The sequence below is a fragment of the Salmo salar genome, chromosome ssa29 (assembly GCF_905237065.1).
Source record: "Salmo salar chromosome ssa29, Ssal_v3.1, whole genome shotgun sequence".
Taxonomy (NCBI): Eukaryota; Metazoa; Chordata; class Actinopteri; order Salmoniformes; family Salmonidae; genus Salmo; species Salmo salar.
Window position 1 is genome coordinate 15,813,390 of NC_059470.1, and position 26,675 is coordinate 15,840,064.

Consider the following 26,675-nt stretch of genomic DNA (forward strand, 5'->3'; position numbering starts at 1 on the left):
TTTTTCTTGTTTAAAATACCTTTATTACAAAGTATAGATGTCATATTTAGCTCTTTTAGAAAAAGTTAACGTGTAAATACAATATTAAATGTTTTATTTTTTACAGGTACAATTTTTACAGTGTTTTACTATCATTAAGTGTCATTTTGCTTTACTTGCACAAATGTTCTGTGTGTCTCATTGAGGGATCTATCTGTCGGATAGTAAAGACTCTATTTTCACATCATTGCTGCCATTTCAAATATGCCACATTTCTTACCATCTATATCTATGCTGGCAATTTGTTTGACTTTTAACCCTTGATAAAGTATTCAGAGAGCTAGTGTATGTAGCTATCCCAGTATTTACACTTAAACACACTTGATTGCCTTAAACATTATTTTTTAATTGACAGGTTGGACTAAATGTATTGGAGTAACTTATAAGGCTCAAGTGCTTGGGGACACTGATATTTTCATATACTTTTTATCCCCAATATTTTACACTTTTATTGTTCCCTGATGGATGACTGAGTATCTGGTTGGAGGGGTTTCTTCAGTGAGAGACACAGACCTTTAGCAATTCATGTCAACTTTCATTATAAGCTTCAGTGGTGCCAGTGAACCATGTTGAATGTGTATGTAAGAAACACTGCAATATTGCAATATTTTGGTATTGGATCAAGCTGCTAATGGATACTTCTAAAGCTCCTTAAGGTGCTACAGACCTCTTTTCTAGTTCTTTGTTTTGTTTTTACAAAAATATAAAATTGAGTTGTATGGTCGGCATGTGTGTGCCTGGTTGTTTTCATATACATATATTTTTTGTACTGTGACTATTTGTGGCCTTGTATGGACTTGCCTGTAATGTCACATGCTTCTCTCCTTCACTTTGTATGGCGGTGTGATGGGGGAACCTTTGTCATCCTGGTGATTGACATGAAAGGGCTTGGGAGAGTGTTCACTTGTTGCCTCAGTATAAAATCAGGCTGAGATTACCTTGATGAAGATGATGATGATGAAGAAGATAATGACTCCACGATAGGGGACCCATTTTTTTAAAGGGCTAGTAGTACTTATAGCGAGGGATTTGTTCAGAGGCAAACTGCATTCCAGCCATGTTGGTTTTGTTGTTCATTGCAATGCCATCCTGTGAGAATGGACTCATGTTGCTAATCATGTATATTTTACTTAAAATCTATTTTACAAACTACTGTTGTACTTGTATAAATATAGGCAAAATAATTCATATATTTGTGTATAAGTTGTGTAAAATAGAAATTAACGCTGCAGCTTTTTATAAATTTTCTAACATTGACATCATCCAAAGAGACAGATTATTTATTATCTGGCTGAGTAACCTGATTTGTTTTCATACTACCTTGCTGCTATGAGAGAGAAGAGCTGCAGTCTTCAACTCCACTGTTATCACACAGTGTAATGAAAGCTCAATAAACATAAAAGAAGGATTCATGCAAAAGTCCACAATTGTTGGTCCATTTTTTAAGTGTGTGTCAGTATGTGTGTAAAATGAGTGCTGATTTTTTTTTTTATAGTGAAACAAGTGCATGAGAATTGTCCTGGAGTTTTAATTATTTATTCTTATTTTAATTGACTTTCTTGGTCATATTCAAGGTCTTCAAGACAAAAATCATGTATAATTAATACATTTTACTGGAAGATAAGCCTATGCATATTGAACCAATTTGTGCTTTTAGCCACTGGTTCTGTTAGATGTGCAGATCAACAAAGAAGGTTACTGACCAAAAAAATATTAATCCAATACATTTTTACATGCAGCACTTGATTTCTGTTAAATACAGTGCTCAAGGAATGACATTCAATGAGAGCAAGATTTAGCATTTCAAACATGATTGAAGTCTCTCCCATAAAAAAAAACGTGACTGTGACTTTAAATCAGAGGCAACTCCTCATTAGGGCTACCTCTTGGTCCAGCAATCAACTGATCTAATGACAGCTGTGTGAATAGACAGGCAACACGCGCAAGCTCTCGTTTTACAGCAAGCGCACAAGGTGGTCCGAACATGCCATCCCCAGTTCCCCAGACACGCTTGTTGCCTAAAGACCTTTATCCATCTCTCGATTTTGGAGCTTGCAGCAGTCCACTGGCAAAGTATTCCAACGATTCCACCCTACGAGTTCCAACTCAACGGTTTCATGGGAAGGTCGCAACCAGGCTATGGTCATCCACCATTGATTGGAAGGAACTGCAATCCATGCAGCCCATCGGATCTGGGGGGTTTGGGTCCGTTTACAGAAGTGTGTACTTTGGGGAGACTGTCGCTGTCAAAAAAGTGAAGAAGTGCGTCAAGAATAAGCTCGCCTCCAGGCAAAGTTTTTGGGCTGAGCTAAATGCAGCTCACTTACGCCATAAGAACATTGTGCGAATTATAGCAGCTACCACGTGCATACCGGAGAATTTAGAAAACGGGGACAACATTGGCACAATAGTGATGGAATACGCAGGTGAACGAACTCTCCACCAGGTCATCTACGGTTGCGCGGAGACGCTCGAAGTGGACCGGTGGATTACGTTTTCCAAAAACATTGCGCATGGTCTTCAGTTCTTGCATTCTCATGGTATTGTTCATTTGGATATCAAACCTGCCAATGTATTGGTTTCGAGGGAGGATGTGTGCAAGATTGTTGACTTTGGCTGTTCACTGAAATTGGAGCTCGGGGGGGATCGGTCCAGCCCCCAAATGAGTCATGGCGGGGGCACCTACACCCACCGAGCGCCTGAGCTGTTGAAGGGGGAAGACGTGTCTCCAAAATCCGACATCTACTCCCTTGGCATCACTCTTTGGCAAATGATCACCAGAGAGCAGCCCTATACAGGCGACAGGCAATATGTTTTATACGCAGTAGTTGCATACGATTTACGCCCCTCGGTCACTGATGAGTCCTTCAAGTCACACCATGGGGACCTTTGCCAATCCATTGTGTCCAAGTGCTGGAGCAGTGAACCAAGCTGGAGACCAAGCGCTCAAGATGTCATCACAGATCTGGACAAGATCCAGTCCGAACATTAACCTTTTTATTTGTCATTTTCAAGCCAGCCTATTCATGGTATGATCCGTCAGTTGTGTCCATACATTTTTAAATTTACGCACAGCTTTTACGCACAGCCAGTTATAGACTCCCATGTTGTCTTACTGAATTTAAGTGAATTGTGAAAGGCAAGCCCCAATGGGACACCACAGATTAGTTTGATGCTGTAATTCTTGTGCCAATTCTGCTTCAGTGTGTTTATAACACATCCTACCTAATCTTCTCATTTTTTAAACGCAGAACCTCTTGAACGATTTACATTTCTGATAGTGAAGTCGGTTTTGCTCTGTGGACTAGATTGTTTTACTTGATTTATAAGGATTTAATGTTTCCATGTCAAATAAATATTAATGTCAGCCTCAGTCTGTGCATGTAACACACTTGAAATGTATGTAATGTTTAGATATTTGAGATTTCATTAAACGTCCTTGATTCGTACTGGAATGGTTTTTCTAGTATTGTAACTGCATTAGAGTGGGATGACTTCTACAGCGTCAACAGAAACAGCTTAACCTGTTTTGCTCATGTTGAAATCATTTGTTTGGTAATTGTGTGTTTAGGCTTACACTTAGAAACTAACTTAAGCGGACTGATCTATGGCCTAACCTTCAACAAAATGTATACAACTGTGTGTGTCATGTCTCAGAAGAAAATGGAACCATTTGTATTTTCGTAAGGGGAAAAAAGATCAACATTGCTGCAAATTTACCTGATTTTAGGCTATGAAATTGCTAGTTGAAGATGGTTAAAACAGCAGAACATAAAAAGCAACAGCCCTACATAGCAGACAGCAACACAGGCAATAATCACATATCAGTCAAGGCAGAAAAGTTTACCCATGTTGGCCACAGCACCATACTCTAGACAACAGAGAAACTACAGGCTTCTTCAGGTGGAAGGTAGAAAGCTAGGTCCCTTGGAAGAACTGACTGATTATATTTGAAACAAAAAAATACACACCGTACATTTTAAAAACTTTACAGGGATAACACTAAGGCAATTATTTCCATTGTGGTCCAGTGTGTTACATTACATAGAAACAGACATGACATTCCTCCGTAGAAAACACGGATAATAAAGTCTCTGTTATATTCAAGTCTTCAAGGGAGTAGAGGCGGACGGGTGCCCTTTCGAAATATTCGAACTGGGCCTTTCGGGGTGATTTGGTTCAGATACGCCTCCTTGGTGTTCAGGCTATTCTATTGGCACAAAGGTCACGTGGTGCCCGGATGTAGTGTGTATATATACGGAAGCAGGCCTCTTTCATTCCCTTTCGCGAACAACTGACGTTCCTGACTCACCGCTGTTCGCTTGGAACTTACGAATAAGTCGGTCAGGAATATAAAGAGAACATGGTAACATTTTATTTCTTCAACTATACGCAAACATCTTCATATAGCTAGCTCGCAATGCGAAGACTGTAGATAGACGAGCAGTCTGTTAACGTTAGTCGCTCTGAATCCGGGCAGTTGCACGTGTAGTTGCTAACTAGCCAGTGAAGATGGCGGGGGTAGGTAACTATTCTTTTTGGATGGCTTTCTGCCAATTTAGTGGGTCGAATCAGAACGTTGAACTTGTTCTGAGTTGTCTTGACGTGACGAGGTATAGTTGGGTCGTTTCTAAATGACTCGAATAACAAGTCTGACCCAATTCCTGATTTTAGGCTTTATCTTGTTGGCTAACTAACGAACTAACGTTAGCTTGTTAGCTAACAGGACATTTCACTCCCTTTTCATTATTGCTTTCCCCATATGCCAAAAAGCTGTACACGAATGCTTGGCTAACGTACTTTAAAGCCTAAAGTGTAGATGGCTACTACGTCTTGATACCAAACCATGACAATGTAGCTGCAAGTTAATATTTCAGTGAACGTTAGAATCAATAGTTAACTAGTACTATGGTGTATGTCTTTGCATTTTATATTGGCTATTGAAACAGCAGGATCTATCCCAGTTGCTGAAATTGTCTTTCATCGCTCGCTTCATTTCTGGAGTTTGGATTTAGAACCGTCAGAATTGGTTACAATACATGCGTTCATTAATTCAACACCAATGGCTATGAGGATAAAAACTTACTATGACATGGCTAAAGCTATGACATTCTGATTCATAATACGCTATTCTGAGCCATGACTACACATTTCAACCACACATTCAACTTAGTTGCCCTCTTTATTTTCCTTTTTTAATGCGTGATTCTTTCATTGCACCTGTAGGCGTTCAAGGACACCGGTAAAGCCCCTGTTGAGGCTGAGGTTGCCATCCATCGCATCCGTATCACCCTCACCAGCCGCAACGTCAAGTCTTTGGAGAAGGGTACCTTCACTTTAAATACTGCTAACTTTGTCAATATCGTTGGCTATGAGGATAAAAACTTGATATGACATAGCGAAAGCTATGATAAATTGATTCATAATACGCTATTCTGAGCTATGTGGACCCATTGATGACACATTGAAGTGCACGATGTCCCTTTTTTGTTGTTGACATGCTGCCCTTTTACTTAATGTTCTTAGTATGTGCAGACCTTATCCGTGGAGCTAAGGAGAAGAACCTCAAGGTGAAGGGACCAGTCCGTATGCCCACCAAGGTATGTACACCAGATATATGTAAATATATACAACGGTCTTTCCCGCATCCTTGACAGCCTGGGACTCCCATCTGTGGTCTACCCTGGGTCTCTATAGAGGTGATGCCAAATCAATGACCCTTCGCTTTCTGCCCACTCCCCAGTGGTGGCTCTGATTGAATAGGGGACGACATTAATATTTTTTCAAATAAAACGATGACTAAGGGTACCAGGTGGCATTAGGCTCCAGGGAAAGGTGTTGAAGTTGTGCTTGTGTGTTGACTTAATCAAAATATTTAATGACACTTCACCTCACCATTTGATGGGTGGTATCCTGTTTTATTTTGTTTTCTCATGTCCTTTCAGACTCTGCGCATCACCACCAGAAAGACACCCTGTGGAGAAGGCTCCAAGACCTGGGATCGTTTCCAGATGCGGATCCACAAGCGTTTGATCGACCTGCACAGTCCCTCTGAGATTGTCAAGCAGATCACCTCCATCAGCATTGAGCCTGGTGTAGAAGTTGAGGTCACCATCGCTGACGCATAAGCTGTTTTGTACCCCATGCAATAAAAGCTTTAAACATAATTGTGTGGATATTGAGCGACGCTTTTGTAAAGTTTGTTCTATGAATTTGGCTGTCAATATAGGAGTATTTTAGCAAAACTACAATTGCTTTTCTCAACTTGGCTGAGCCTGTTGTGAGCTTGCAGTACAGGATGTTTGTCAATGGTGAAAGGACTTAAAGACAACACTGAATGGTTACGGTTACTCAAATTTGTTTGTGGAAACTAGTAAACTTTCAAATTCTACCACTGAAGAAAGGGGAATCTTTATTGGGTTGGTAATTAGTCATTGGTTGTGTTCCTTTTCCTACCAGTAATAGTGCTAAATATTTCGCCACAGGGTCTAAGTTCAACTAAACATTGTGGAATTTATTTTAGGTGAGAATGGGAGGTACCAGGTGTACAAGTACATCTCATTAGTTACGTGGCCTAGTTGAGAAAATAGGATAGTATGCCAGCTGTGGAGTTGCTTTCACCTTTGCTTTCAACACTTGTCTAACCAGAAAAGGCATTTTGAGCTGGTTTAACCTGGGTGCCACCTAGTGGCTGGATTAAGTCTCATGTTAGAGACAAGGCATGCCTTGTATAGTCAATATAGCGCAAACGACATGATGGATTTGTAGCCCCCACCCTAGACTCATGTCTGAAAGGCATGGATAGGTGTATACAATATTGCTGACATTCTACATAGCCTATCAGAGGGCAAGGTGGAACTATAACGGATTTTGACAAAATTCTAAATCTGGTTTTCAGAGATACAATTAACTCAATCTAGCTTCCTTTTCGGCTGATAACTGGGTGTGAAGTCCGCTCAGGCATTTTCTTTTACGCCAGCTACATTAGGTTAGCTTAAACCAAGCCAATCCTTTAAAGCCCCCAGTGTACTCTAAATCCTGTTTTTCATGTGTCATATTGTACAACATCTGATTGAATGAACAAAGTGTAAAAAAAAATACAAGCGCTGGTTGAAAATAACATATAGACAGAACCTTCTCGGCAGGTTTGAATGGGTGGGAATTTCGTTTTGTCTAATGACATCACCAATTGGGGAATGGACCTATAACTAGTAGGTAGGGGCCAATTTGAGATTGTGCAAACCTTCTGAAAAGGGATTGGTTAACCCAGGATTCCACCTGTTCTCAATTAAGTAGTGATTTTAACCTGGAGTTGTTTGGTCTTCTGTGAAGTTTGTATGCTTACTGATATTGTAAATTCTGATTGCAGGTTATCTTGTGTTTAGGTTCATATACAACACTTTTATTTTTTATCAACATTTGTTGGAGAGCATTTTTCCTGACTCGTAAACAGTCAATCTATTTCATTCAACACTATGGCTTCCTCCTGCCGTAAGTAAATGTGAAATACAGCTAAATTATTGGTTCTCAAATACATTTGAATCCCTAACATCTGTTTCTTGCTTAGACATGACAACAATCATTGATTTGACCCATGATGGCACAGTACTTGATGCAATGGAATCTACATGCAATGATCTCCATGCATGTAATCCCCATCGAGATGTGCTCTCAGAACTCTCCTCTATTGCTTCCATGCAGGTACTCCCAAGGTTTAAAAAATATATTTTTTAAATGTAACCTTTCAACTAGGCAAGTCAGTTACGAACAAATTCTTATTAACAATGACGGCCTACCCCGGCCGACGCTGGGCCAATTGTGCGCCACCCTTTGGGAATCCCAATCACGGCTGGATGAGATACAGCCTGGATTGGAACCAGGGACTGTAGTGATGCCTCTTGCACTGAGATGCAGTGTCATAGATTTCTGTGCCACTCGGGAGCCCACAATGTTGAAGTTTTGATAATGTTACAATGGCCTATTGACTGACAGTTTGGGTAATCTGTAGTATAACTGTCCCAAGTGGCTCCCTATATAGTGCACTACTTTTGACCACTACATAGAGAATAGGGTTCCATTTAAGAATACAACACATAATTGTATTGACTTAATGGATGTTTTTCCCCTGGCCAGAGTGAGGTGTTGGACACCGCAGAACAGCAGCAGCAGAAACACCAGCAGTTGAGGGTCTACCTAAGGGTGAGGCCCTTTTCCAAGGATGAGATCTCCAGCAATGAGGACCAGGTATGTGGCAATGGGGCCATTTCTTTTAAATGCCGATCCTAATCTAAACAGTAATATTTCAGAGTATATGGTAAGGTTTCAAATGTACCATATGTCATTGTCTTGACTCCAGGTTTTTATTTAAAGTTTACAAAATATTTGAAGGTCCCATTTCCTAATGTCCTGTAAACTATCTTCCCTGATCCACACCTCTCCCACGATCTTCTCATCTCTCTGCAGGGTTGTGTGGTTCTTGAAAATGCCAGGACCGTTATGCTGCATGCGCCCAAAGGCTCTGCTACCATGAAGAGCAGTGAGAAGGGTGTTGGCCAGGCGATACACACATTCTCATTCTCTCAGGTTTGGCTGACATATGTGATTAATGCCTTGTTTAGGAACAATTGGGTGGTTCCTGATTGTAAGTCGCTCTGGATAAGAGTGCTTCCTAAATTACTAAAATGTAATATTCTTGATCTCATGTTTTAATTTCACTCAGATCTTTGGGCCCGAGACGAAGCAGGCAGATCTCTTCGAAGGCACCATCAAAAGCCAAGTTCACGATTATCTGGAGGGGAAGAATGCTCTAGTCTTCAGTTATGGTGTGACCAATGCAGGCAAGACCCACACAATTCAAGGTATGTTTGCTAGTATGTAACCTCCCAGCTCATAGTAATCTTCCTGCTAATCAAAGGTAATTGTGCCACCCAACTTCTGTTTGGATAGGATCTTGGGTGTGTTCGTTTCTTGCATTTGTTATGTTGGAGGACAAGGGAGAGACCCTCACACTTAACACATAATTTTTGCCCCATATCCCATTTGACAGACTGTGTACGTCTCTATCCTTGAGTTTAACTGATGAAACCAATGATGTTTATTCTATGTGTTGGCCAATTAGAGGCTTTGAAGCCACCCAGTGCAATACTGGTGGTACTCAGAAGCAGTCCTCCATAGGAATGAATGGGATTTTACAGCATTTCAATGAAATGTTTCAAGGACAAAATTGTATTTCTTTGTAGTGGGGACCATAGCATTAGTACTCCCCCAAAAAGTTAAGGATTGTTATTTTTTTATGAATGTGTTCAGATCACATGATTTAAAAATATGCATTAAGGTGTCTGTAATAGAAAATGACTGTAGACATTAATAAATGCATTTCTATAGCTTCCAAAAGTCTTTACAATGGCGTACCACAATGGCTGTGTAGTGGCTTCAATACATCGCCCCCTCTCGGTCATCCAGGGTTTCTACACTTTGGTTGAAACCTATGCAGCTGGCTGTGACTGATACTAGTCAATGAAGGACTGGCTGCAAGGGACATACTTTGTGTATTTTTTGTTGTTGTTGCAGGATCCCAGAAAGACCCTGGTATTCTCCCCCAGGCGTTGGATGTCATCTTCAGACACATCAAAGGGAGACAGTATGAGAAAATGGATCTGAAGCCGTACCTCGGTAGCGACGCTCAGTACCTAGGGCCTGACCAGGTCCAACAGGAACGAAACACCAAAGCAGCTATATTTGCTCTACTCAAAGAGGTGAACACAGACACATAATGTGGAGTAGCCTAATTAGTTGATGGGTCATGTGAAGTTGTCATCTTACGGTTATGTTTGTTACCCTGATCTTTTATAACCCCCTTCATTCTTCACCCCCACATAGGAAAATGAACTCCCACGCGTCAGTCGAGTTTCATCCCACTCGTCCTCTACTGGAAGCCTCTCCTTCTCAGTCTCCTACGATAACACAGGTACATCACATCTGTAAGCCCTTTCTCTGTTGAAGTCAAATATCTGTATTTTGGAATGGCTATTGATAGAAATGCCTAAACGGGATCATTTGTGGTTCTCTGCATCCTAGTTGAGTTTGTGGCTGCGTCTGGCGATCGGGACCGGAGCCAGTTCGCCCTGTGGGTGTCCTTCTACGAGATCTACAACGAGAGCGTGTATGACCTGCTGCAGGCGTCGCCCACCTCCAAGACAAAGAGACGCACGGCCCTCCGCGTGTGTGAGGACAGTGTGGGAAACTCGTATGTCAGAGGTAGGCAGGCAGTGGGATGTCGTGCCCATTGAAACAAAGTGCCCACAAGTTCCCTTCAGTTTTATTCAATGGTTGCTTTGATGCAGACCATAGCTCATGTAGTATTGAAATTGATTTAATCCTATTTTCCCTTTTCAGATCTAAAGTGGATCAATGTTCACAACTCCGAGGAGGCATGCAAAATTCTCAGAGTTGGAAATAAAAACCGAAGTGCTGCTTCCACTAAGATGAACCATTCATCAAGCAGAAGGCATGTTCACTCACTTTTGTTTTATACTCTATGTGGATTGCTGAGATGCATAAAATAATTGCATCTTTACATTTTTCCCCTTGTCACAGCCACAGCATATTTACCATCAAATTACTGAGAATTGATGGAACTGAGGTTCAGACGATGTCAGAGTGAGTTGCCTTTCATCCATATTGTACCTGGTGTTAGGTTCTAAACAGAGTTAAAAACTCAAACCAAGTTTATTCACCCACTGGGTCAAACGGCAGCATAGAAATGTTTCCACAAGCACATATATTTATAACTTCCTACTAGGAGTCGCCTCCTTGCACAGCTAGCTAGCAACAGATCTCTGTTGCTGCTCAAACTTCATCGGTTCCTCTCACGAGTGTAGTCTTGGCCCCGCCTCCTACTAGAACTTTTGTGGGCATGTGTGTAATGGGTATCTTCCTCCTAACGTCATCTGACCTGACCTTGAGCTGAATTCCTCACTCCTCCCTAATCCACGGCTGTCCTACCGTATCAGTGACTAAAAGCAGACTGTTGCCCTTTGCCTGCCTCCATAGGCTCAACTGATGAACTTTGCATACACATTTAAAGTAATCGATACGTTTTAATATGGTTACATGAATAAGTGTGTTTCAAGCTAGAATCCGACACTGGCAAACAATACTTGTTGCTCTGAGTGCTTTAAACACAAAATCCAACCAATGGTTTACTCACCTAACTGCAGTTAGCAGAAATCGACTCCTCCGTTATCCTTAATTTGTCAGCTTCATTGTTTGAGTAAATTCATAACGCCGTTTTAGGATTAATTACAATGCTGTGCTGCAACTTGCTCAAGAGTCCACGCTTTGTCCAAATCTGAACAAGCTGCATGACCATAGAGCCATGTGACACCAACCCATCCTTGCAACATCTCATACTCAATGTGATTTATTTTCTTTTTCCACCCCAGACTCTCTCTGTGTGACCTGGCTGGCTCGGAAAGATGCGGAAGAACTAAGACATTTGGGGAGAGGCTGAAGGAAGCAGGGAACATCAACAACTCTCTGCTCATCCTGGGGAAATGCATCGCTGCCCTGCGCAGCAATCAGAGTGACAGGTACAGAACAAGTACCACTGCCATTGATTACCAGAATGACTGTATAAACACCACTGCTACAAAACCACCTTGAGAAATTTGACCAAATGCTGCACACAAACCTGATTTGTCAGGTAAATAAAAATGCATGTTTCCAAACCCTGAATGAAACTGATTGGAAAGCTGATATTTGATCAACTCGAGTTGTCATTCTTTCCTCCCTTCTATTAGGATGAAAAACGGCTATATTCCCTTCAGGGAGAGCAAACTGACCCGTATCTTCCAGTCCATCTTCTGTGGGAAGGGCCGAGCCTCAATGATTGTGAACATCAATCAGTGTGCATCCACATATGACGAAACTCTCCATGTCATGAAATTTTCTGCCATCGCAAAGCAGGTTGGTCTCTCGCCCACCCTGTCAACATTCTACTCCATCTAGGTTTAGAGTTGACTATGAATTTCTCACTTGGGTTGAGAAATGTAGTGGTCAGTAGCAATGCCCTTAATCCACCTATAGGTGTCACGGTCAAATTCCATTTGTTGAAATGTCTAGCCACAAAGTGTACTTGTTCACTCTCCTGCATTGATAAGGATTAGTGTGAGAATTATGGTAGGGGGAGTAAATGAGTACGACACCCTAAACTGGAGTACTAGAAGTGTGTTCTAAATGGCACCCTATTCCCTATATAGTGCACTATTTTTGGCCAGAGCCCTATGGGTACTAATCACCTTTGTTGTCCTAGGTGGTCCAGCTGATCCCAACAAAGTGTCTAGAGTCTCTGACCCCGCGGCTGGTGGGGCGCGATGGGAAGCCTCTACTGAAGAACGGGGTCATCGACGACCAGGCTCTAGAGAACTACCTGTCTGAAGAAGAGCTGCTGGATGAGGATGAAGCAGACATGTCCATTTTACCTCAGGAGGTATTTTCCATCCAAACGGTCTAAAAGATTTTGCCAGTGTTCTGCTATTTCTGATTTTTATTTCATAGGGATGGATGCAATATGTTAATTTACAGAATCAATGGTGTCTGATTACTTTATGAACTGCTGCTCTCTTCTAGGATCTCATGAATGTGATCGAGAATCTCAGGACCAAGCTCCTGGCTGAGCGACGGAAGAACTTGGTCCAGGAGATTGACATCCGCAAGGAGATGGGAGATGCCATGCTGCAGCAACTCATGGAAAGCGAAGAACTCAGGAAGTGAGTGTTCCCCGAGTGTCACATGGGGCACAATCACGCCTTTCCACTATGTTGGTGTTCTCATGCAATACCCATGGCTACCCATGGCAGTGCTACACATTGGTGGTGGATGGGGTGCATTGCTGCACCATAGAGTATGGAATTCATTTAAGATCTAATGAATAGCATTTGTGTAGTTTTCACTTAATTTTACAATTCCACTGTTTGTGTGTTTGCCCACACCCATAAACTGTCTTCCAAATGATCTTCTAAAAGGACGGTGTAAATGTTTCTCTAGTTGTCAGGTGGCTGAGCTGAAGGAGAGTTACCAGGAGAAGCTGGAGAACACATTTGAGATGTACAAGGATGCCCTAAAGGACCATGCCTACCAGCGAGCGCTGGAGCGCGTAGAGGATGATTACGTACCCCTTGAGGAGTTCATCGCTGAGCAGGAGAAAGTAGAGGTACTAGACACTCACTTTAGGCGACTGACAAGGTCCTGCCACAACCACCTGATCAAATTGTCAGATATGAATTCTGTCAATTTAGGGTCAGATCTGCAGTGTTTGCACCTGTTAACTTATTTCCCCTGAGGGGAAAAATTATTCCGTTTTTCCTCTGGGAAGTAAAAAACTAGTAGATGGTGCCAAGGTTTGGTAAATATGGACTCAATCTCTATAGGCACTAGAACAGAAGCTGTCAGGTTCCACAGTGGGTTCATCTATGGTTCCAACCAAAGAGAACTCGAGCCAGACAGAGAGCGTCTCACAACCACCACCTGTGGCTATGCAGGAAGGGTTAACGGGTCAGTACACCATCTCTCTCAGTGTTGACTCTATTTAATTAACAAACTGTAAATCTGCTAGTACAGTAAGCCTATATTCTATACCTTAAACTACAAGTCATTGTGCACAATAAGCCTATATCAATTTAAAGGAAAGGCTAATTATTAATATCTACCTTTTGATTTCAAAGTCTCAGCAGGGGACGTCCTCACAGCTGTTTCCAAAGACGCAGAGCAACGCAAACTCCTTTTGAAAGAGAGTGCGATGGAGAAACTCGGTGAGCAGAAAGAGGTAAGGAAACCTAGCCTGAAGGCATAGCTTTTATAGTTGGTGTTTCTATAAGGGAAAGCAGTGCAATGCATTTTGAAACCAAAGTGTTGGAACTCAAACCTGGCATGTCTCTTGCTTATTTCCAGCTGATTGTGTCTTTGCAAAAAAGGATTGCTGTTCTGAATGATGCACTACATGAGGCCGGAGAGCGCTTCTTTGAAAAAACGTCAGAAATAGAAACTTTACATAAGAAGCTAGCTGACCAGGTAAAGACTACATGAACCTGTGTGTATGTACAAATTAAGCCTAGTTTGTCAGTGTCCACTTAGGAAAACCTGATGTGCATTGTCATCTCTGTTTTCAGGCACATGATCTGGAGAGTATAGGTAAGGGCAGTCTGGAGAAGGACAAAGAACTAGCGTTGTTAAAAGAAGAGCTGGCCAAGCTATCCCAGCAGTCCCCTGTCCAGTCCAAGCCCAAGCGGGGTTTCATGGCCAACATTAGGGAATCTGTGACATCGCCACGAACAAGCACCATTGCCAGGACACTGAGGAAATCTGTCCGGACCACACCCTTGCTGAAAAGGCCCTTCCACTAACTACAGTCCTCCCCCGTTTTTAAAAATGTTTAGGGCTCTTTTCAATCTGTCTCGCTGAAGTGTTACAGATTGCGTGAAATAAAATGATTTCCAATTGCTTTGACATGCAGTGTTTACAGTGAATGCGGTCTCTGCAATTTGGGAACATTTCCATTTCAATCACAATTTAATGCTGAACTTCAGCGATGTGGATTGAATAGAGCCCTTCAGTTTTTTTTTGTTCTAACTCTTAAATAAAATTCTACTGAATATTTCTGATCCATTTCATTGGGAGACCATATCTGAAAGAATGACTTTTTTATATGGCTTTCAAGTGTAATCTTAACTTCTCACTGAATGCATAAGTACATTTTGCAGCTCTTTTGCTATGTTTGAAGTTGTTTCGTCAAAGTGGAGAAAGCTGGACATCAGGTTGACATTCAGGTGCCATACAAATGGTCTTTAGTCACAAGTTCTCTTCATCCAGTACCTTTGGTCCAGGGCCTTGCACAGACCTTTGTGCTTAAACTTAAAGGGCACCCCAATTTTTTTTATTTTTACGCAAGTCAGACTCGTTGAGCAATTACAAGGGGGGAAAGCAGCACAATCTAATGAGTGAAGTATTTTGCACAACTACTTAACTGAAATAAATGCTGCACCTTAATGACCAACACAATTCCAGTCAAAATAGAGCCCCACAGTAGTCATATCCATACAGCCTAGCTATCAAACAGGGTAATGGTTCCAGTTTTTTCCACCATTGTTCCCATAAGGGATTTTAGAAACACTTCAGATGTTTCATGTAAATCTCTCGGACACTTATCAAAGAAATTCCACAAATTAAGGCACTCCTGTTAATTTAAATGCATTCCAGGTGACTACCTCAAATGCCAAGAGTGAGCAAAGGGTGGCTACTTTGAATTGTTTAAGACTTTTTTTTTTGTGTGGGGGGGTTACTACTTGATTCCATAGTTTATCTTCACTATTCTACAATGTAAAAAAAGAAACCCTGGAATGGGAAGTGTACTTTTGACTTGTACTGTACATAAAAAGTTTATAGATCTGACTTCCTTAGATATGTAACTTTTCTAAAATGTACCTCAATCATTTAGTTGAGCAAGACTAGTGGCATCCAGGGAAAGTGTTTAGAAAAAAACAGGTGAAAGTAGTTTGAGAAATACAGTGCCTTCACACCCCTTATTACATCCTGAATTCAAAATTGATTAAAAAAATTCTCACCCATCTACAACCAATACCCCATAATGACAGTGAAAACATGTTTTTAAATACAACTGTTTTAAAGTCCCCATTGGTCTCATGGTGAAATCCCTGTCCGGCAACTGAGTTACGATGCCTGTAGTGACACACCGTTCAAAGTGTAATTAATAACCATGCTCAAAGGTATATTCAATGTCTGCTTTTTATTTTATTACCAATCTACCGATAGGTGCCCTTCTTTCCGAGGCATTGGCATACCTCCCTGGTCTTTGTGTTTGAAATTCACTGCCCAACCTTAGATGTCTCTGTACTCCACATGATTTTTGAATGACTGTTGCACACAGTGATTCCATGTGACTTAAGTTCAGGAGTAAAAATTTGCTTACCGTAATTTACGGACTATTAAGCCGCACCCACTGAATTAAAAAAAATATATTTTGAACATAAGTCGCAGGTTCCATCCCTCTCCTAACTAGCCGTTACACTTGTAACAAAAAATTAGCAGTAAGCTTTAGTTGTCTTTTTGCACTGAGTCAATTCCTCACGCTGCTGTTTCCAACGTCTTATTGACTCATTAAGACCAAGCTCCCGTGCAGCAGCTCTATTTCCTTTTCCAACAGCCAGATCAATCGCCTTCAACTTGAAAGCTGCATCATATGCATTTCTCCGTGTCTTTGCCATGATGAGGGTGACAAAATGATGGGAAGTTTGAGAGCGCTCGATTTAACCTAAACAGTAAACAAAAAAAGTTGTTTGACCTTAACCCGTTCGGCAATTTCATTGGTCTAATGAAAGCTTCATGCCGCCAAAAAACTGAGCACGTCACAGAATGTGTTTTTTGGGAGAATTTTTTTTTTAAAGTGGGAAAAATCCATATATTAGCCGCGTCATTGTTTAAGCCGCAGGGTTCAAAGCGTGGGAAAAAAGTTGCGGCTTATAATCCGGAATTTACGGTATTTGGAACTGAATAAAGACACTTCAGCTTATTATTTGTAAAAATTTCAAGAAACATAATTCCACTTTGACATTACGGGACATTGTGTGTAGGCCAGTGACAAAGAAATCTCCATTTAATACATTTTAAATTCCAGCTGTAACACAAAATATGGAAAAAGTCAAAGGGTGTGAATACTTTCTGAAGGCACTGTATATAAATACCACCACGGAGACTGGAAGGGCAAACGGGCATGTGATCTGGTAGAGCCCTATCTGTGCACGTGCCTGCTTTGGTCAGCTGCTTTCTGGTGGTTGAGGTTGGACTGCAATACCGATGACACACAGCAGCTGCTAATCCCATCCATTACTTTTATAAATGCCATACTAATTACCACTTATACTCCTTGAGTAGCAAGCTCAAGGCTCATATTACTTGCAATGTCAGAATTATCAGGGAAGCTCCCCCAAACAAATATTAGCCAGCACTTCACTTTTCACCATCTATATCAGTGGACCATTAACTATTTAATGGCTCGATTCAACTAGTAGCGCTGAAGGTCTGCACTGTAGCGAGATTTAAATTCAAAAGGTTATTTCCGATTGAGCCGACATACAGTATGCAACACTTACTGTGAATGCAGTTGCCATGAACATTTCCTTTACATTTATATTGCGCTGTAGCACAGGTCTTCAGCACCATGGATTAAATGAGCCCAAATCAACTGATCCAAACTAAACATTAAAAGGTTGCACATGGATAGTGCTCCATTGGCTTTCCTTTGCAAATCAGGAAAACTAAGCCTAAAGTAAAACAACCTGGACAGGACAAACAGAATCAAATACAGATGATTTATTTCCAGTGTTTCTTGAGGGTGTTGCACCCTTGTTTTGCTGCAAACAGGCAAGATGTTCACTGTCCAGGAAGCATTGTTTCATGCAGTTCTCAGATATGAACATTTCTCCCAGGTCATAAGTAACCATGCTTTTTTTACTGCACTTGAAAAATACAAAGAAAAAAAGATATATACATGAAATATATACATTGAATTATGAACTTAATATTTAAAATTCACATGAAGCGAATAAAAAAAAGTGAGGACCCAAAAAACAAGACTGGAATGCCTTGGAAATGGAAGCTTGGATTTTTGCACAATGTTACTTTTTTAAAACAGTAAAATAAGTGTTTCCTTGATACAATTAAGTAATTAAACAAAATATTGTGTTTACAAGTGTGGAATAAAACATGGCACCCTATCTATTCACAGAAATCAATTCAAGAGGCACTTTTTCTTTAATGAAGAATCAAACATTACTAAAGATTTGAAAAAATGTGGACTTGAATTGTACAGTGTACCAAGTGTACCAAGCATCTATCATACATTGCACTACATTTTATTTATTTGATAAAAACAACTATAATTCTGTCCCTCAAGCAAATATCTGTCTGCTATGATGCACTGTAAAAAATAACTTCCCACAGTACACAGCACAGAAAGCAGCCCTCAGAAATATGAGCATACAGATGAAAAACAAAATTCTAACAAGCAAATGTGTTAGTCAACATAATTAAGAATATACATTGAAAATGTCTACCTCTTGTAGAATTAGATATGTATTCCTTAGTACTACTCAAGTTAATGCACCACAGTCCAGGCTTTCACGTCCCATTGATTTGGGTGCTGTCGATCACACAAAACCCCCTATGAATGTTCTTGTCACATTCTTCTATGACTGGGTTTTGAGCACAAGGATGGAAGTGAATTTTTCATGTCTGTTCCAGTATAAGACACCAAGTCAACTAAAGCGATTACACACAAACCCTTTTAACTTCACTCCAGTTACATTTCTTATGAGCCTATACACATATGTACAGTAGGTATATATAAAATATATATTTTGTAAAAAAAAAAGTGCAGTAACCCTTGCTAAGGAATCTAAATACAAACGTAAACCCGTTCTCTCTTTCTCTCATGCACTCACTCTCGTACACTCAACACACCCTTGCTGTTTCATAGATACTGATAGAATCGCGAGCGGACAACTTGTGCTCCTGACAGTTTGTGTGGGTGCGCGTCGTCAGCCGCCAGGTTGAGGCTGGCTTTGTTTCTGCCTTGCGGCCCACCTCCGTTCACTTGCTCCCCCACCATGGGCTGAAGGCATGGGGAGCCAGAGGGAGAGGGTCTCTCTGGGGTGGTACTCTGGGCTTGTGCCCTGTTCCCCTCGGGGACAACTTTGGGTGGGGTGTCTATGCTGAACTCTGACACTCCGGCACGACAGCGCTCGCGGGCGATCCAGTCCCGAATGGAGAAGTCCTGAGAGGAGCACTTTGGCTTGAGGCGGTCCATGGCTGACAGCTCAGCCGCCTGGTCCACCCCGCCTTGCTCCCTCCAGTCGTTGATGACGGCCAGTTCTGCAAAGTCCCGCTGGCCCCCCATGGTGTGCCTACGCCGGATGTTTTTCTTCTTGCTGCGGGTCTCCGGGGAAGACCGGCTCTTTTGGGAACCCACGCCAAACATGTCATCAGCAGATGTGCGCAGACGGAACTTGAGCCTTTCTGTGATATTGAGGTGCAATGCGGGCTCGGGAGGGCGCTCCGACTCACTGCGGGAGGAAGAGTTGAGGCTGCCGGTAGACTGCCCCTTCTTCATCACCTCCAAGACACGAGACAGTCGTGTTGACTCCGACCTGCCCTCGACACGTTCTCCGCTGCCAGTCCCACCCTCTACTGATGACTCGCTATCTGTCTTCTGTCGCAGGGACCGCCTCCTGGAGAGTGTGTCACATTCAATCAGCCTGTGGGAGGGAAAGAGGCGACGGGGTTCCAGTTTAGGAGTCGTCTTCCCGTCAGCTGCTGCAGGATCAGGCTTTTCTGGCCCATGCCCAGTCTGGTTCTGCACTAAGGCAGGCATGGTTTGGACATTGCCGCCCCCTGTAGCGAACACAGGGAAGTCGCTTTCGCTGTCAGTCTCCATGGGCCGGCCTTCACTGATAAGCTCGCTGCGCTCGTCATCTGCCTCGTCCCCACCCTGAACCTCTGGACTGAGTGCGCTAGAATCTGCTGCAGTCAGGAAGGTGATGGACGAGGTGGTGGAATAGTCTGAGGTGATGGAGCTCACCTCTGCCCCAGCTGACGCCCCAGCCACTGATAGATCAGGAGCAGCAGCTCCTGACACCCACTTCTTAGGTCGTGCCCTGGGCATGGAAGCCCCAGAGCTCATGGTGCCCAGATCAGAAGTAGGCTCATCCAGATGGGACGGGGTGTCCGAAAAAGAGGGCTTTCCAAGCTGGGCTGTGCGGTAACTGAGTCTGGGGGAGCCAGAGTTTTTGGGTGAGGGGGCAGGTGAGGACTGCCTTGACGAGGGCTTCTCCCTTAAAAAGAAAGAGTTCCTATGCTCCTTTTTGCCTTTGGGCGTGAACTCAGTACCTCTCCCATTCTCCTCTCCTGTTTTTGCTTGCTCTTTTGCTTCAGGGCTGACACTGATCCCTTGCTCCACCTCCAGGCCTCTGTGATTCTGCTTCTGGCCAGGGAGCTCCTTCTTAGGGAACACTGAGTCTAGGTCATCATCAGAGCTGCTAAGCTGCGGCTTGTCCTTGGGCTTCTTTCTTTTGCGGTTGGCTGCAGCAAAGATCGAGGAGACTAGGTGCTCGCGGCTGCACTGGTCCTTCCCGGACCCCCAGGAACCCTATAGAGAGGGAGAGAAACAAGTCAGAACTTGTACCACAGAAACCCTCCTTGGGAGAACAACGCACAGAAAAACCCTCTAACCCCTGCCTGAGTTCTTGGCCAAGCAGTACTCCACCTGTTCCTCTGAAAATGCCACAAACCAAAAGGGTGGACAGAGAGTAGGAACATTAGTGACAGGAGGACAACTACAACTGAACCATGCAAGCCTTTCAGCAACAGCACAGTAACAGCAGCGCACTTAAGCAGCCCAGCACGGGAAGCTTGATGTTCTGCATGAACTCATGTGTTCTGAGTCAAAACTGAGAGAAGCAGCCAGATGACAGCAGTGCAGTAATGATAAGCACCAGTTCCTGCACTGTCTATGGTGTGAGTGATCCTTTTGTTGAAGACAAATGTCCCAGAAAAGATCGGACAGACTTGTGAAGTTAAGACCCAACATAGTTTGATATTTGACATGAAAGGCTGTGTTTATACTGTTGCTTGTTTGTTTTGTTAGTGTTCAGTATTCACAGACGAAACTCCACCTGGCCTACTGTCACACATGTGGGAATCAGTGCTTTGATCTAGCCTGGTGACCTGACCTTTGTTCTGCTCACCAACCAATTCTTTCCTCCCTACACTACATTAAGCTGGAGAGAGCAGACACTGGGCACACACTCACCTTCGATTTAGCAGAGTCACTAGTGGGTGAATCTGTAAGAAACAGGGAGAGGAGAGAGGAACATGTTAGATTATCCATCAATTATTCCAAACAATATGTGGGACAACCAGACAAGACAACATCCATCGAGAGTGCAATATGAAAAAGCCAGTGAGAGAGAGAAGAAACAGAGAGAACCATGACGAGGATAGTAAACACAGATAAGACGCAGTGCTTGATGTAGAGAACCTGGCAGGTAAGTGGACAGAAGGAGGACAGAAACGTGAGGCGGCAAGCCATGCAGTGAGCACTATGTTACACTCAGATCCACATCCACCAGGGTGGGGTGTTCTTTCAAAACTGAAAGTCATTCTGGATAAAAGATAAGTAGCACTGAGCACAGAAGATGCTAGGGTCAGGTAAGTCCTTCAACTTTTCTAAAACAATAATACCCAAATATATCAGGATACTGAGTGAAACTGTGGTAATGGCAAAAAATATCCAAGGTGCATTTCACAACAGCAGGCCAATGAGACAACAATGAAATATGTAATATGCCATGCAGGAAGTCAATGGATTCCCTCTGTGTGGTCTACGCTATATAGCAAACCAAAGCCTCCAATTACTGATCAAAAGAGCTCTAGCACAATCTCTTGTTTTTGCCTGAATTAATGGTCAAATGACAAACCTAGCACATCTGACTAGTGATGAATTCTACTTCATTGAGGAGACTTTAACATGTAATTACTCTTGTATTACCATAATAACTACTGACTCAACAAACAGATAGGATTATGGTTCTAAGGAAGAGTAGTGTAATGGTGTGTGATAAGTCTTATGGCTTCAGTTAGAGGCTAACAAAAAGAGAGTATATTCAGTCTAGTTGAGCCGAGGGGGGGATGGACTGAATGAAAAGTACGGCGGCATATATTGCCATGACAACAGTGACATGGTGACGACAACCATGGAATGAACCATGAGGCTAAGACATGAGAGGGGGTCACAGAGGGGCTAGCTATGAACAGAGAGGACACTACATGAAAAAGAATGCCAGCGAGGAAAAGATTTATCCACTGCTGCCTAGTTGATCTTGTATTGATCTTTGACTGACTATACTTTATTTTTTTTAACATAGCCAAGCCCCCCTACACACCCCTTGAAGACAGATGGTGGCACAGTATGCAAGTGCACATTGACTGGGTAGGTAGAAACCTGGGGACCATACCATGCTATCTCTCCTGTTGCGAGAAGCTTGCGAGACAGTGAGGAGAGACAGTGGAGAGCCTTTCAGACAGTATCACCGGTCTGTGTTAGGTATACTCAGATACAAAACGGACACCACCGGATGTCCAGTACCATATGGCCGCTGCTCTGCTTCCCTTTCACATTTCCTTTGTCAAACGGTTTCATCATGTTTTTCTTACGACGGTTTTCTCGAGCTTACAAGAAACGAGGGTTTCTGCAGACTAGACAGCTACACTGTGGGCAACAATCCTCCTTCTTCCTACAGTTCCAGCTGTCCATCACGGACATTAGAGAGGCCATCAGTGACATCATGGTGTGATAGACTCCTCCCACCTGGCCTGTGTCAAGATCAGTATGTGTGAATGCTGGGAAATCCTTTAGGACACCCGACAGAGCGACACTAGAGACAGAGGGATCAGAGTTCACCTGTTGCTTTTTTTTCTCGTGTAGTCTTTGGGAGAGAACATGCCGTGTTAGTGCAACAGGAGGCAGGATTAATAACAGGAGGAGGAAAAACTGACAGCCAAGTGGAGTTTGAATAAAAACACTAAAGATGGAGGTATTGTAAAAGAAAGTTAAAGAAACTCGTCATTTTGAGGCAAAGAAATGTAGCTGAAAATTGGAAACCAAGGAAGGAAAATCTAAGAAAGCAAAATGTACAGATCAGACAAATTATTTTGACCCTACTCCTTTGCGTCATGGAGAAGAGGCAAGAATAATTTGCCCTCGCAAACCAACAGTCTTTTTGAGTCATGACGAGGCATGGACATTTCTATCTTATGGTACAGCAAATGAGGCAAAGAAGGATCTCTTAGGAAGAAAGCAGCACTATCCATCAACAATCGACACCAGACTTAATTACACTGAACCTTGCACGCTGCTAGACTAAAAGACATTGGTCTCACCAGTGACAGAGACAGTGGTTAGCAGGGAAAAGTAGTAAAAGGTTGACCCACCACCACAGAGTCGGTCTGGTCCAGGGAACACGTTACCTGAGACTTCCCCCTGCGTGGAGGCCGTGCGGCCGATGTTGTTGAGCAGGTGGTCGATGTTGGGCACAGGCTGAGACTCCACCGCATTCTCATATCGGGCCATTGTCTGAAACGAAGTCAGGCAACAAGGTGAACACTCTACAAGTTAAAAAAATATATATATAATCATAGCAAATAGGACAGGAATAACAGAAGTCACACTGAGGGCAGCAATGTGCCTGTACCCACCACTGGCTCCCCACTGCCTTCCTCTGTGAAAAACCAGTTGTACTAGAAGGGAGCAAAGGAAAGGGAGCTTTATCTTTAGGGGATTCACAATCACTTTTGTGATACATTTCTCAAATGAGTTCAAGTAGAAATGGTTTGATATCCAGACTATGCACAAACAGTCCACCTGTGTCTGCAATTAAGGTGGTAAGTGGGACTCACATGCTGAATGAGAGTCTCTACGATCTTGTACTGGTCGGGCATGTGGGTGACCATGTGGGTCATGTTGTCCTCTGAAGTGCGCACCAGAGTGGGACCAAACACGATGGCCAGGTTCCTAGGTTCCATCTAACACACAGGATACATTTACATTACATTTAAGTCATTTAGCAGACGCTCCACACACACACACACACACACACACACACACACACACACACACTACAATCACAGGTTCTCTAAGCTGAAAGTGAGGACTGCCAGCCACTATTCAAGATGGAAATTTACAATACCTTATTTTTATCAGAGTTGTCAGCCACTGTTTTCAGATGAGCCGAGAGGAACTTGAGGGTCTCATAGTGATGATCTGGCAACTCGTGAAGCTGCAGTGAGAAGTAGGTTAAGTATAAGTCACCATGCAATAATGTCAGTTAAGTTCACAATGAATGTCACATGAACCCACCATCCTCTTCAACAATTTCAGTCTTTCCACTGGGTCCACTGTCCTGTTGGCCTCTATGAAGTCTGCATACTTCTCTACAGGGCACAAATGAAACGGACATTGGTTTTTACAGAAGACAAAGGGTCTTGGTGTTATGAAAGTGAACACTAAACAGAATGTAATTAAGTGTAGGTTTCACACTCAGCCACTAGGTGGCATAGTGACCCCTTAATCCAGCATTTCCCAAACTCGGTCCTGGGGACCCCAAGGGGTGCACTACACAGCTGATTCAAATCATCAAAGCTTGAGTTCATTATTTGAATCAGCAATGTAATGATAGGGCAAAAAAACTAAACGTGCACCCCTTGGGGTCCCCAGGACCAAGTTTGGGAAACACCGCCTTAATGGAAGGCTGTTCCTAATAGGCTATTGGTGGGACTCCTTGAATATTCTTACCGTTGGTAAACAGAGGCTCTGGAAGTTTCCGGAAAAAGGATTTAAGTAAACTGCTGATCACATTCAGATCCCTCCATTTCTGTCAAAGGCAGGTAAAAAAAGTGACTTTAGATGAGATAAGAAAAGACCATGGAAAAGTTGAGTGAAGAGAGGAGAGATAAACAGAGAGAGCAGAGCCTACATAAAGAAAGAGGATGGGCCAAAGACAGCTGGAGAGAGGGAGTGAAAATGGCATCATGTGCTGGGTTGAGTCACTCACGTCATCCTGGATGTCGATGTCGTTCATGCCTTTGTTGTTGAGCTCCTCCTGCATGTTGGAGATGGCTGCGTTGTTCCCTGGGACTCTGTAGATCCCTGTGTACTCCAGCCCTCTCTCCTCCACTAGGTTACAGCACACCTCCACGATGAGGGGAACAAACTACACCACACACACACACACACACACACACACACACACAACATGGACTCGTCAATTACCATGGCAGCACCCTCAGAAAGGTGTGTGACAGTGTTGAGATGGAACTTTCTTATAAACCATTCCAATAAACATGAATGAAACAATTAACTGTAGCTTAAAAAGAGGAGATGGAGAGAGTACGTAGTGTAGGTGTGAGTTGAATCTCACCCTGTTGGTGACAGCTGGGGGGCAGTCGTCCAGTCTCACCCCGAAAGTGATGCCTGGAGAAGGCTTCCTCTCAAAGGGCTTCCTCATCAGCCCTGGGATACCTTTCCTCCACGTCCCCTTGTCCTTGGGTGGACTGGTGTCGTCTGAAGGGTTAACACACGAAACATGAGGACAGTCTCACGAGCACCAACACACACACACACACACACACACAAACACACACACACACACACACACACACACACACACTGTACAGTATTTATGGAGCAAAAAGCAATGGAATATTCAAAGCCATGCTCAAAATCAAATCAGACATTCACAATACTCAAGTAAATGAGTTGAGAGCTAAGCGAACATTTTAATCCTCTGGCTCTTACCTTTGTGCATGTTTTTCCTCTCCTGCTCTGCTTTGGGTAAGTGTGGACTTAGAGATTTGGTCTCCCCCTTCCCTCCCAGTAGCGTCTGTCTGATGCTCAGCGACTGGCGTGACGGTTTGGGCGACGGTTCGTTCTTACTGCCTGTCGGGCTGGGTCATACACAAACAAAACGTTTTGATGTCTGACGTCCAATAGGAGCCGTCCACACAGGTCTCAATCTCCCTCTGTACTGCAGAGACTTTCTCTCTCTCTGTGGTCCGCCCTGCTTACCTCATCAAGGTGTTGTACTCCTTGATCTTTCGGCTGATGAGGTCACGGCTGGTAAAGGCTGCGTTCTAAAACAAGAAAAAAGGCAGAAGAAAAGACAGCAGACAATGTTAACTCATCAGATGCAATATGACTCCCCTCCCCTTTGCATAACCCACTGCTATCAGTTGGCATAGGTAAAGCCAAAGAAATATACAATAGTACCATAGTGGTCTTAATGTAGGGGAAAGAAGAGCTTCGGTTTCTAATAGAAGGGAGGTAAATCCTGTGGTAAAGTTAGCCTATTTTAAGGTAGACCAGGGACGGGTCATGTGTGTGTATTATGTGACCTAGGACCCGTAGCCAATCACTGTTTGCTGATCCTTATCAAGGGAGGGTTAGTGACAAAGTATACTTGATCTACATTTGTGTAATTAATGAAGTATTGACCATCCATGAGGTTGACCTTGTGTTTTCTACCAACACAGAAAGGGTTTGCTTTCACTTTGCCCCACATTTCTGTCAATCCTGGAGAATTTGATAGGAATTCATCTCCTGTATGGTGTGTGTGTCTCACCTCCTCGTCCAGGTTGCTGTTCTCCTGTATGACTCTGATCCAGGCCAGCATATCTTCTCTGTCCTCTGCCTGGAACAGGTACTCACAGTCCGACGTGGTCAGCCGCAGCACGTTCTTGCGTTTCGTGTCGCTGTAGGAGATGTCAATCAGACAGGCCTTGATGCTGATTGGCTGGGGCTCGTCCTCCACCTGGGAGTTGGCATGAGCCTGTCCCTCCTTTTTGTCCTTATATAGGCAGAGGAAGTGGCCTCGCAGCACTGCGTACATCTGTTTCCAGGGGCGCATTCCCCCACCCACACGCTGCAGAGAGAGAGGAGAGGCACAAACAATGATATTACTTAATGACAAGTATGAGAAATGTATGTCAGAAAACACATAAAACAGAAGTAG

The 26,675-nt window shown here is 43.1% G+C and overlaps 4 protein-coding genes and 1 non-coding gene across 10 annotated transcripts in view; 4 read left to right on the top strand and 1 right to left on the bottom strand.

Moving 5' to 3' along the window:
• Window positions 1-1,965: 1,965 nt before the first annotated feature.
• mos (v-mos Moloney murine sarcoma viral oncogene homolog) lies at window positions 1,966-3,634 on the top strand. The gene has a single exon (XM_014180987.2). The coding sequence runs from the start codon at window positions 2,024-2,026 to the stop codon at window positions 3,029-3,031; it is 1,008 nt and encodes a 335-aa protein (XP_014036462.1). The 5' UTR covers window positions 1,966-2,023; the 3' UTR covers window positions 3,032-3,634.
• Window positions 3,635-4,333: 699 nt separating this feature from the next.
• On the top strand, window positions 4,334-6,206 carry rps20 (ribosomal protein S20). Of its 2 annotated transcripts, none has more exons than NM_001140843.1 (4): window positions 4,334-4,405; window positions 5,266-5,365; window positions 5,566-5,639; window positions 5,985-6,204. In NM_001140843.1, exons 1-4 carry the CDS (start codon window positions 4,403-4,405, stop codon window positions 6,165-6,167), a joined length of 360 nt encoding a protein of 119 aa, NP_001134315.1. In that variant the 5' UTR covers window positions 4,334-4,402; the 3' UTR covers window positions 6,168-6,204. The 2 variants fall into 2 exon arrangements, with proteins under 2 accessions (NP_001134315.1, XP_014036075.1); XM_014180600.2 differs by having other exon boundaries at window positions 4,384-4,560; window positions 5,985-6,206.
• LOC123731583 (small nucleolar RNA U54) lies at window positions 5,103-5,182 on the top strand. Its single transcript, XR_006762791.1, has one exon. It is a non-coding gene; the product is annotated as a small nucleolar RNA U54 (small nucleolar RNA).
• A 249-nt stretch (window positions 6,207-6,455) lies between the features above and the next one.
• zgc:56231 (kinesin-like protein KIF20A) lies at window positions 6,456-14,692 on the top strand. Its single transcript, XM_014180989.2, has 19 exons — window positions 6,456-7,530; window positions 7,607-7,740; window positions 8,173-8,283; window positions 8,503-8,622; window positions 8,759-8,897; window positions 9,610-9,794; window positions 9,919-10,006; window positions 10,117-10,296; window positions 10,435-10,546; window positions 10,636-10,698; window positions 11,484-11,630; window positions 11,841-12,006; window positions 12,353-12,529; window positions 12,670-12,809; window positions 13,087-13,252; window positions 13,470-13,593; window positions 13,764-13,864; window positions 13,990-14,109; window positions 14,208-14,692. Exons 1-19 carry the CDS (start codon window positions 7,515-7,517, stop codon window positions 14,439-14,441), a joined length of 2,523 nt encoding a protein of 840 aa, XP_014036464.2. The 5' UTR covers window positions 6,456-7,514; the 3' UTR covers window positions 14,442-14,692.
• A 2,717-nt stretch (window positions 14,693-17,409) lies between these two features.
• The window catches only part of arhgap21a (Rho GTPase activating protein 21a), a 106,602-nt gene continuing 97,336 nt past the window's right edge, over window positions 17,410-26,675 (bottom strand). For 3 of the 5 annotated variants that reach the window (XM_014180994.2, XM_014180990.2, XM_014180991.2), the window contains 13 exons: window positions 26,286-26,585; window positions 25,733-25,797; window positions 25,463-25,611; window positions 25,086-25,228; window positions 24,720-24,878; window positions 24,461-24,539; window positions 24,026-24,099; window positions 23,856-23,945; window positions 23,566-23,691; window positions 23,365-23,406; window positions 23,101-23,242; window positions 20,921-20,952; window positions 17,410-20,257 (listed from right to left, as the gene is read on the bottom strand). In XM_014180994.2, coding sequence (XP_014036469.2) covers window positions 18,584-20,257; window positions 20,921-20,952; window positions 23,101-23,242; window positions 23,365-23,406; window positions 23,566-23,691; window positions 23,856-23,945; window positions 24,026-24,099; window positions 24,461-24,539; window positions 24,720-24,878; window positions 25,086-25,228; window positions 25,463-25,611; window positions 25,733-25,797; window positions 26,286-26,585 — 3,075 coding nt within the window. In that variant the 3' untranslated portion in view covers window positions 17,410-18,583. The remainder of the gene's footprint in view (window positions 20,258-20,920; window positions 20,953-23,100; window positions 23,243-23,364; window positions 23,407-23,565; window positions 23,692-23,855; window positions 23,946-24,025; window positions 24,100-24,460; window positions 24,540-24,719; window positions 24,879-25,085; window positions 25,229-25,462; window positions 25,612-25,732; window positions 25,798-26,285; window positions 26,586-26,675) is intronic. The other 2 variants (XM_014180992.2, XM_045710551.1) reach the window with 1 other exon arrangement.